This window comes from Trichomycterus rosablanca, chromosome 7 (genome assembly GCF_030014385.1).
Source record: "Trichomycterus rosablanca isolate fTriRos1 chromosome 7, fTriRos1.hap1, whole genome shotgun sequence".
NCBI classification, from domain to species: Eukaryota; Metazoa; Chordata; class Actinopteri; order Siluriformes; family Trichomycteridae; genus Trichomycterus; species Trichomycterus rosablanca.
Genome location: NC_085994.1, coordinates 38,421,684 through 38,433,284, shown reverse-complemented (window position 1 = coordinate 38,433,284; position 11,601 = coordinate 38,421,684). Strand labels below are relative to the sequence as shown.

Sequence of the window (11,601 nt, the reverse complement as noted above, 5' to 3'; positions counted from 1 at the left end):
GCCAAACAGGCCCTGAAAATACCCGGATCAACCTTTTATAGGACTGCCTTAGTTACACTGTGCGCATGCGCGATTTTGACGAGTCCTGTTCAGAACAAGAAAGCAACTTTTATTATTATTATTATTATTATTATTATTATTGTTATTGTTATTGTTGTTGTTAATGTTGTTAATAATAATATTGTTATTGTTATTATCATCATTATTATTATTATTATTATTGTTATTAATATTATCATTATTATTATTATTGTTGTTGTTGTTAATAATAATATTGTTATTGTTATTATCATCATTATTATTATTATTGTTATTAATATTATCATTATTATTATTATTGTTGTTGTTGTTATTAATAATAATAATATTATTGTTATTAATATTATTATTATACATATTATCATTATTATTATTATTGTTATTATTATTATTATTATTATGTTTTCTTATCATTATTATAGCATTATTGTCATTATTATTGTTATTATTATTATTGTTGTTATTATTGTTAATATTTTTATTATTGTTATTATTATTATTGTTATTATTATTTATTTTTTTATTGTTAATATTATTATTATTGTTATTATTATTATTGTTGTTGTTGTTGTTGTTGTTGTTGTTATTGTTGTTATTATTGTTATTATCATTATTGTTGTTATTATTAATATTGTTATTGTTATTAATATTATTATTGTTATTATTATTGTTGTTATTATTATTATTATATTTTCTTATCATTATTATCAGCATTATTATTGTTATTGTTACTGTTAATAAACCTTTTATCTTTTATTTATTTACAGTAGGGGACCAGAAATCAAAGACCACAAGTGAAAATTGCTTCTATTAGGAAGTTATTTAAAATTTAATAAGATAAAACACACACACACACACAATTTTCTCCCAATTCTTGCCTCTCCTACAGCAAGGCCGTAACCAACACACTTCCACACACCCATCTGACACGTGTGCTTTTCACCTGCACAAAGTGGAGTCATATGGGGATCTGTGTCATGCACAGAGTCACCTCCTGTTTCCCTTTACCCCCTGTCTCATTGTGCAGGTGGCATCAATCAGCCATTAGAGGTTGTAATTACAGCATTTATGCGAAATCCTTATAGCCTCCAACCCATGAACATGCCCATATTGTCCATACAGACACCTGGCCAGCAGACAGCAGAGCTGAGATTCAAACCCAAGAGCTTGAGGTCTCCACCAAGCGCCTTTACAGTTTTTAATTACACAGTTTAAACTTGTACATCTACTCAAAGATCAAAGAAGAACAAGGGGCGCTGACTGTCATGGACTTTTCTTTATGGTCAACTGACCTAAACATCTTATATTTAGCATTTATGGGGAACTTGAAGCCAGTGAAAGTCGAGCATTTAGAAACATCTCAAGATGCGTTTTGGAATATTGTGGAATCCTGCTGGGAGAACACGAATCATCAGATTCTGCACAAACATCTGGAGTCAATGCTAGCTTGTGCACAAGCCGTCAATACTGTTGAAGGGGGAACATACCAAATACTTAGAAGTAAATTTATGAATGATTCAACGTCGTACTTAAATCATCATGCTAATTATATGATATACACCAACTAGGCATAACATTATGACCACTGACAGGTGAAGTGAATAACACTGATTATCTCTTCATCACGCACCTGTTAGTGGGGGGGGGATATATTAGGCAGCAAGTGAACATTTTATCCTCAAAGTTGATGTTAGAAGCAGGAAAAATGGACGAGCGTGAGGATTTGAGCGAGTTTGACAAGGTCCAAATTGTGATGGCTAGACAACTGGGTCAGAGCATCTCCAAAACTGCAGCTCTTGTGGGGTGTTCCCAGTGTGCAGTGGTCAGTATCTATCAAAAGTGGTCCAAGGAAGGAACAGTGGTAAACTGGCGACAGGGTCATGGGCGGCCAAGGCTCATTGATGCCTGTGGGGAGCGAAGACTGGCCCGTGTGGTCCGATCCAACAGAGGAGCTACTGTAGCTCAAATTGCTGAAGAAGTTCATGCTGGTTCTGATATAAAGGTGTCACAATACACAGAGCATCACAGTTGCAGGGCTGTTTTGGAAGCAAAAGGGGGACCAACACAATATTAGGAAGGTAGGGATAGGGAAGCAAATCAGACACTTAAATGTAGAGTTATTAAAGTAATTCAGTGTTATGATGCATTATGGGAGTTGTAGTTCTTGCATGTGCTACCCCTGCCTTATAACATTAAAAAACAAGAATCATGTAGCAGCGGGTGGGTTTTGCTTCAATACTTTTTACTCATAATACTTTTGAAATGACTGACAAAAAAAACACGTGGACAAATATTTATGGAACAAGATCCACTGAATAGTGAGAGCACAGTTCAGCTTTATTAAAAAGAGTTGGATAAGAGTTTGGATAGATGGAGAGATAACATGATGTATGGATACAAAATCAGACCATCACATCAGGACAAAATCTTACAGTAAAATGATTTATGTAACTGGAAGCTAATAGGACAGAGGTTGGAGGAAACTGGAGCGATGGCTTGGTCAATTCTGGAGGATGTACTTGGTTGCCATGGCGAGCAGTGGGGCCCCAGTGGGGACTCCTGGGAAGGGACCACTGGATCCGGCGATGTCGATGTGGGAGTAAGGGAGCGGCCTGTCAGAGTCCACGCCATGCTGAAAGAGAAAACAAGGCAGGAAGTTAAACTTACACCCGAATTGTGTTCGTCTTTGGAAGCTGGGTTCAGAGCGCCGGGTCAGCCATCGTACGGCTCCAGGCAGGAGAGAGGGTTAAGGGCCTCGCTCAAGGGCCCAACGGTGGCTGCATGGCAGAGCTGGGATTCAAACTCCCAACCTTTCAGTGGATAGTCCAAAGCTCTACCCACTAGGCTCCCACTGTCCCTGAGTTAAAGAACCTGATGGTGATGTCCAGGTACCAGATACCTCAGGACTCTTTCATAGGTCTTGTGGAGTCCATGCCTTTGTGGCTCATATTAGGCAGGTGGTCATAATGTTTTGGCTCATCTGTGTATAGAGAACTATAGACACTACATGAACAAAAGTATCGGTACACCCAGTGTGTTTCAGCCGCAACAATTACTAACAGGTGTAATAAATCATTTATATAAAGGAAGTTTGTGGCAACAGTTTAGGGAAGGTCCTTTCCTGTTCCAGCATGACTACCACCGTGCACAAAGCAAGCTCTTTAAAGACTTAAAGAACAGCTCGGTTTAAAGAAACTAAAGTGTCCTGCACAGAGCTCTGACCTCAGCCCTACTGAACAATGCACAGCCATACAGATGCTCTTTTGACTGAATGGGCAGAAATTCCCACAGACATATTTCAAAGTCTTGTGAGAAGCCTCCTCAAAAGAGTGTTTTTGAAATAGGAAGACCAACAAGCTCATGGCCAGGTGTCCAAACACTTTTGGCCATATAGTGGAGGTTTTACTGTGATTATATGTTAGACCCTCAACTGTTATAACCCACTTTTCTTTATGAAGATTATCTGTAGAGTGAATAGATTATGAGATAATTACAGTGAACCCTCTCTTTTGGGGAAACAGGACCCCAGTCTGGGTGCTCCATCATGCTAACCCACTCCTGCTGAGACCCAGGTACGATTCTCAGCAGTGCTATGCTATTCTCAGTTAGATTATGCTGTGCCAGAATGCAAGCCACAAAAGGACCTTCCATACTTAGACAGTCCTACTGTGTGTGCATGTGTGTGAGAGTGTGTGAACCTTGTCTAGTCCAGAGGTCATGATGAGGAAGGCAGCAGGAGTCTGGTGACCACGTGGTGTGGCGGATGAGGGCAGGTTGTTACACTGCAGAACGTCCTCGTACTCGGACTTCCCTTTGTGGAAATCGTAATCCTCTCTACGAATGTTGGAGACCTCGAACATGTCGCCCAGAACCTCACCCGCTGACAAACCAAACCAAACACACACACCAAAAAAAATAAAAATTACCAGGCATGATCATTTCATCATGTATACGAGGCACGTTTAAAAAAAAAAAAAAAAAAAAGACAGCATGTACGCACCTTTCTGCCACTGTAGTGCGTTGTCTGTGCGGCGAGCAGCACCGTTATCCATGATGATCTAGAGACAGATCAGAGAGTTAGAAATATTTCAGGACCTGATGGGTCTTGTGGAGCTGCATTATGAATATTTTAAACAAACTGGTTTATTTACTCTGGGGGCATTAACACAAATTCCTGACAGGTGTATAAAAATAATATGAAGCAACTGATGCCTCCAACTTCGTAGCACCAGTTTAGGGAATGCAAACAACAAGTAAGTAAGGTCCATAAAGACATGGTTTGATGAGTGTGGTGTGGAATACTTATTCGTTTATTAGGATTTTAACGTCATGTTTTTACACTTTGGTTACATTCATGACAGGAACGGTAGTTACTCATTACACAAGGTTCATCAGGTCACAAGGTTATATCGAACACAGTCATGGACAATTTTGTATCTCCAATTCACCTCACTTGCACGTCTTTGGACTGTGGGAGGAAACCCACGCAGACACGGGGAGAACATGCAAACTCCACACAGAAAGGACCCGGACCGCCCCACCTGGGTATCAAACCCAGGACCTTCTTGCTGTAAGGCGACAGTGCTACCCACCGTGCCACCTTTGGCCTGGAGTAACTCCAGTGACCTGCACAGAGCCCTGACCTCAACCCCACAAAACTAATTTTGACTAAATAACGACACATCAAAATTCCCAGAGGAGTGCGTGCTGTTATAGACGCAATTAAGGCCCAAGGTTTTGAAACTGGAGGTCCGACAAGCTCTGGGACAGGATGAAAACGACGCATTTAAAAATCAGAATTAATGTAAAAGCGTGTTTGTGGATGGTGATCGTGTCCCAGTGTGTGTGAGGAGCTCACAGAGTAGTGGGGTCCCATGGCTCTGATGGCATGACCAGTCAGGGTGGCAATGGTGAACAGCTGCGGAGAAATTTCCTTCAGCGCCTGAGGAAGCGCACACACACACACACACACACTACTATCAACACCTTCACTAGTTAATGTACGACCTTCCGAAACTACTCAACCCCAACTGTTATAGATTTCTCTCCTCTCAAAGCAAGATATTCTGCTTCATCTTGCACCCTCACACTAGCAAAACACACTTCAGTTCATGCAAATCATGCAACCTAACTGCAAAAACCTGAATGAACTTTGCCTAGGCTCGCCTTACATACACGCTATGGACAAAAGTATTGGGACACCCCTTCTAATTGTCATATCAGTGCCCAGCCATACAAATGTTGTCATCCTTTGATGAAATGGGCACAAATTCCCACAGTGTTGTGAGAAGCCTTCTCAGAAGGCAGCGGTCTTATTTTAATATTTCTTATTCAAATGGGACGTCCAACAAACTTATAGTCACGTGTTCAAATATATTTGGCCATATATAGTTTGTTAATCAAGCTTTGTAATATGTGTAGTTCTAGTATGTGTGTGTGTACCTTCTCCTTCATCTCACAGAGCAGGTCCACCATGACCATACGACCTTCAGCATCAGTGTTTCCCACACGCACCCGACGGCCAGCTCGCGACACAATCAGCTCATCTGACACGTAGCAGTCTGAAACACACACACACACACACACACACACACACACACACACACACACACACAGTGTTCACATGTAGTTAAATTGATTCCACTATTAAAGCAGTTCAGTTATGCCAGCAGCGTCTGTAATAAAATAGTCAATAAATCAGCTGCTTAGACCAGTTTTACCAGTCACACCTCTACTGCACCGAGCTGAACCTACCTGAACCAACACTGTTCCTCACCATGGCCATGGCTCCTACCACCTTCAGGTGTTTGGGCTTCAGCTTTGCCAGAATCTAAGACAAAATCATTTCAGATCATTACAAAAAAAACACATAACACGGGTGGGGCAGCAATAAAAACTCACTTGCCTACTATTACTGAAAGGTTGAGCGCTCAAGTTTAGGTCTCAGCTCTGCTATCGGCTGCTGAGGCTACTACATGGACATGATTGGCTATGAGGGATTCCTCCTTAGTGCTGTAATTGCGGCCTCTACAGGCTGGTCGAGGCATTGCACAGAGACTGTGAATAATGGAGAGCAGTGTGCGATTCTCTGTACGTGTTACTGAGCCGCATGTAAACCCGCCTCATGCAGGTCAAAAGAAACGGTGGCAACTGCACGTGTCCGAGGGGGGCTGACCTGCTCGGTCATGTTTGGGGTCTGCAGCAGTAGAGGAGCTACAACTGGGTACAATTAGATATTACCAGATTAAGGAAAAGACGACAATAAAAACTTGGTCAGGAACCCAGGCTCCGTTAGTCCCGCTCTTGGGATGCGTTAACGCTCCTGGACTCTGTCTGGCAGTGCTTGTGTGTGTTCTGTTACCTGGAAGAATCCAGCTACAGCAGCAGATCCACATTTATCCCTGTGCATGCCAGCCATGAAGCCTCCAGCCTTAATGTCAGCTCCACCGGTGTCATAAGTGATGCCCTGCAACAGCCAGGCAAATGTTAGCATCCAACTTCTACACCAGCACTCACACACGTACATTATATCACCATATTTTAAAACAAGAGCATTAATATGAAGTTTAATCCCTTCTGGAACTGAAATATTTTAATATGTAAAGCACTGGGATGGAACAGCAGTCTAATCCCTTAGCCAACTACTGCCAATATCTGAGACTCTAATTAAAGTCTTGTCATTGTCAAGCGCTCAACAGACACGTTTATACGTGTTTGATTGTTATAAAAGAGAATCTGGAATGTGGTTTTCAGCTTTTTGCCTTTGTCTGGTTGAGGCACAAGCACAAGAAATGGGAAAATACAGAGAGAGTAGTGTGGTCCACACTGCAGTACAAATTCAGACAAGAAGGGAAATAAATAAACACACAATATATGGACAAAAGTATTCGGACAGGACTCTCACCTTGCCCACCAGCATGAGGGTCTGCTGAATGGGTTCTTCTCCATTGTACTCCAGATGAATCACTCTGCCCTGGTGACGTGGCACAGCTACAAACACACAGACCCACAGTTAATAACAAACACCTACTTAAAAAGATATTTAATACATGTTTTTCTTATCAGACGCTTTATCCTGGGCAGGGTAGTGGCAGGTCGCTAGCTCATCAGACTGCTGCACCACCAGTTATGTTTACGGGTCAAATTGACCCGTCTTAATGTTTCAAAATCTAAAAACATATAGTTAAAAGTATTTTTTGGTATGAAACTTCATTGATTTCACTTATTAAGCCAAGCAGAAGGAGTTAATAATGAGATATAAACAATGACTATTGGGATTTCTTGGTTTCTGACACTTTTGGATAATTAAACATGCCCTGGGTCAAATTGACGAGAAACGAACACAACAGGAGGGTTAAGTTAAGAACTCATTTAAGTTTGGGAGACTAAAGAAAAAAAATATATATATAAACACACTAATCACATCTTGTATCTGTTTCATTCCTACTCAAAAAGGGGGGCAGGTTCTAGGACAAGCAGAAACTCCAGCCCAAATGTTTTCAGAGTTCACCACCTTTCCTCTCACATCCTCCAATCGTTCCACAATCACTACTCACACTAATAAAGTTAAAGAATGGTCTGCACTCACACAAGCCCACCCACTTCAGTTTAGAAAATATCTAAGGATCATGCCAGTGATCATTTTAATTCAGAATCTGCAACCAGATTTTTTTTAAATCTACTCGTATTAAAGTAAATCTCACTGTTAGCACAGCGGTTGACAGCAGCCAGGCAGGGGTACTGTTTCTCCAGAGTGTTCAAATCACTCTCCACCCTTACCTGAGAGAGAAAGAGACATACACAGGTGTAAAGAGAGCGATAATTACATTTGTATTGATGCAGTATAAACAGTGATAACTGACCGAGGCTCCACTGTGCGATTGTGTATTTACCTGAACACAGGTGCTCTTAAAGATCTCCTGAACATATTCAGCTACACGTGGAGCTGCCATACGCTCAGGATCGGATCCACCGATGTCCCGATACACCACCCTACACACACATACACACTCTTATACGGCACCACTGGACCTGAACTGACCATACATGTGCCACAACTAGAAAAATATGCTTATGAAGCATTCAGGTATGGACTAACCTGCCGCTCTCCAGAGCTGAGGCCAGTTCAGCGAGCTGTCCGCCCCGAGTCTTGTCCTGCACCCACACCCCCAATACTTCCACCTTATCTGGGGACGACTTCACCTCCCTCAGTTCCAGTGGCTAACACACACACACACACACAGTAAATAACTCATGAGGAGGAAACAAGTGCAGATAGATTAATAGATTAGAAGAACCAGTAAGACATTTCTTACCATATAGAGAACTTGTAAAGCTCCCAGTAAAGCCACCAAGGTGTTCTTCTCATATGAACTGTGAGGAGGGCACACTAGCAGGGGACGCTGCATACCAGCCTTCATCGCCCTAAAGTAAAATCATACTTTTGCTGTATTTTCCCACAATGCTGTGCTAGATTTAAGGTGGAATGAAACAGTTCAGGTTTTTGTAAAACAGGCAGGAAACACACTGGACACACACACACACACACACACACAGTGGGACAATTTACCATCTTCAATTATCCTGACTTCATGTCTTTGGACTGTGGAAGGAAACGCAGATGGGGGAGAACATGCAAACTCCATACAGAGAGGACCTGGGCAGCTCCACCTGGGAATCAAACCCAGGACCTTCTTGCTGTGAGGCGACAGTACTACCCACCGAGCCACCGTGCCGCCCACACAAATGCACAGAAGCACGAAAGGCTTGAGTGGGTAGCAAGCTCTGAGCTCAAGCTCTCAAGTTCGAATCTCAGCTCTGCTATCAGCTGGTGTGTGTCTGTGGAGGGAGGGACAACAGCTGAAACAGGGTTATGCGTCACTGATGCAAGTGCTGTCTCTGCTAAGCGGGCGTGGCTCTCCACGTGAGGTACTGCACTCTGTGAGACCCCGGCCCCCAGCAGGTGAAAAGAAGCAACTGGTGAATGAATGAACGTTCAGAGCTGCACTTCTGACCTCTTGATGCCTTTACTGGCAGCATCACTGAAGCGTCTCACATCATCATAATCCCGGTTCAGTGGTCCTGTTGGGGCGAACACCAGCCTGTCTCCTGGTAAACCGGGAACCTTTAGAACCACCACATCATCTGCCAGGGCCTTATCCACCTGTACAGGAGAAGTGCATTTTGGGTAATTCAGTCCTCTTTTGCACAATAAATACGATTTCTGCCTACATTGAGTTTTGTTTTATCAGACTGGTGGTCATTTCGGAGTGCTTGGTGTACAGTGATCTATGGCGCTAACCCACCAGTGTTGAGATCTAAGTTCTCAGAGATTGCGAGCTAGCATATTAGACTGCTGCACTACAGAGTGCCCTCCAAATAAAATAATAATAACAATATTTAATCTAATGTGATTAGGAAAAATATGAACAGATTTAAATTACTACAACTGTACTTAAGTTGTCTATATGTGACCCAGACTTTTCCAGACTTGCCGTTATATAGAAACGTGAACATTTTTGGACATGTCGGCGACTTACAGCACTGTAATCCTGCAGAGGAGCTTTCAGACCCTCCAGCTCAGTGGGGAGGCTCTCAAAGTCCTGAGCAACCAGAAGGATGCCATCATAACTGTGAACACAAAGAAACATCTTATCATCATACTTGGTTCCCTTTATTTTAGCCACTTTACCAGTAATGCTGCTCTTTAGATCTTTTTGTAGCGTATTATTCCATTACACTGGTGCACAGCACTGAATTTGGAAAATCCTTAATACTAAAAATAAAATACTTATATAAGACTTTAGGAATCTGACCAGTCATTAGAGAGGGTTTAATAAACACCATTATTTACAGAGAGCAAAGATATAGCTATACAATGGTGATGGGCTTTCAATACCTCCTGTATTCACCTCTAAAAAGAACAGTTAAAAGCAGTGTTACAGTAAAACCTGGAGTTTTATAATTGCACACATCAGCCAGATCAGGTCTGATCGGTTTTGATAATCGAGGGTAAAGTCTAATCTGAGGTGATAATGAAACAGTAAAAACCTGTGTGCTGTAAATGACTTACTTTCCATCCTTGTAATCAGTGCTCCACTGCACCAGCTGCACACTGCACAGATAAAGAAAATCATTACTTAGCATTAAACTATAGATCCACACAGAAAACAGTACAAAACATTTACACATTCAGGAGGTTTCATACTACACGCACGCTCAGATTGTCAGAACAAAATAAGTGGATGATCACGTCATTTCAGACATATGTGGAGTAAATTTGTGTAATTGTGTACATCTGGTTCAGAGAAACATAACTGTTGTGTAATTTAAGACGTGCATCATGTAAAGTTGTGCAATTTCTGACATATAGGAGGTAAAGACTGCAATCAGACATGCTGATTAATGATAATAATACATTATATACATATGGGCATTTTTAGGAACCCAAAGATGCACAGCATCAATAAAGACAGGTATAAAACATCAACAATGTTACATTTTTTCACAAGACAATCATAAGAACTTGAAAATCAGAGGAAAATGTGCTGACCAATACATCTCATGACTATGAGCAAAGGAAACAAGTCAACACTATTAAACTGCTATGTCAGCAGCTTCAGCTTCTCTTCTTCTATTTTCCCCATTTTAGAACTAGTTTATCTAATAAATAAGCAACATTTAGACTGAAATAGGTGGCTGAGAGTGTAAATAAAATTATATTATACAGAATTATGCTGTTTTAAAACTATCAAATAAATCAAATGTGCCTAAAATGTCTGGCAAAAAAGAATAAGTAAGAATTAAAGGAATGAATAAGCACGGACAGCTACATAACAAATAAAAATGGGTGGGTAAATAAAAAAACACACTTTAATAACTGGTAATACAAAATTCAAGCTTTAAAAAGGTCAAAAAACCCAAAATTGCTCGTAAGAAAAATAATGTCATTAAAAAAAGCTTAAACACTAAACCTGCAATGGCTGGAAAGAATATAATCTTAAGATATAAAATTCTCACAATACGTGCAATAAAAATCTACTCACATATTATTAAAAGCAAAAAAATATATAAATAAACTGAAACAGTGGTAAACAATAAACTGTAATTAAACTGAATTAAAGATTAGAGTCTGAAGTCCAAAAACACCAAATGCCTCAAAATACCAATAGACCCTTAACAATCTTAAAATAAAAATAAATACTGGTATATTTAATAATAAGCTAAATGCAGTTTAATCTAATATAATGACATAATTTAAACAGAATTCAGTAACTTACCTAAGAGACATGTCGCCAGTTTACAGAACTGTGCAGGAGAAAATGGCTCAGTCCTAATCCGCTCCTTACTCCCTATATAGGCGCCCTAAAAAGAGAACGAATAAACGTAAATGGTGAACGTAGGGCACTACAGTCCAATCAGAATCGAATTATTATGCAACCTCTAGGCGTCGGCTGATGCGAAAGTCTGATCACGTGATTACACTCTGTTATGCTTATGGGATTTGTAGTTCTTTTACACTTCATAGTTTAGTAAATTTTTAAAATGTGCTAATTAGCAGCG

At 40.7% G+C, this 11,601-nt stretch overlaps 1 protein-coding gene across 1 annotated transcript; it reads right to left on the bottom strand.

Annotated features, from left to right (window-relative positions):
* Nucleotides 1–2,332: 2,332 nt before the first annotated feature.
* Nucleotides 2,333–11,368, bottom strand: zgc:152830 (uncharacterized protein LOC767682 homolog). The gene is made up of 16 exons (XM_062998696.1): nt 11,319–11,368; nt 10,112–10,153; nt 9,579–9,669; nt 9,054–9,202; nt 8,355–8,463; nt 8,138–8,259; nt 7,932–8,031; nt 7,743–7,818; nt 6,944–7,029; nt 6,401–6,505; nt 5,794–5,869; nt 5,482–5,600; nt 4,898–4,981; nt 4,040–4,097; nt 3,738–3,919; nt 2,333–2,671 (listed from the first exon to the last, which is right to left on the bottom strand). Exons 1-16 carry the CDS (start codon nt 11,327–11,329, stop codon nt 2,540–2,542), a joined length of 1,542 nt encoding a protein of 513 aa, XP_062854766.1. The 5' UTR covers nt 11,330–11,368; the 3' UTR covers nt 2,333–2,539.
* Between the last annotated feature and the right edge of the window lie 233 nt (nt 11,369–11,601).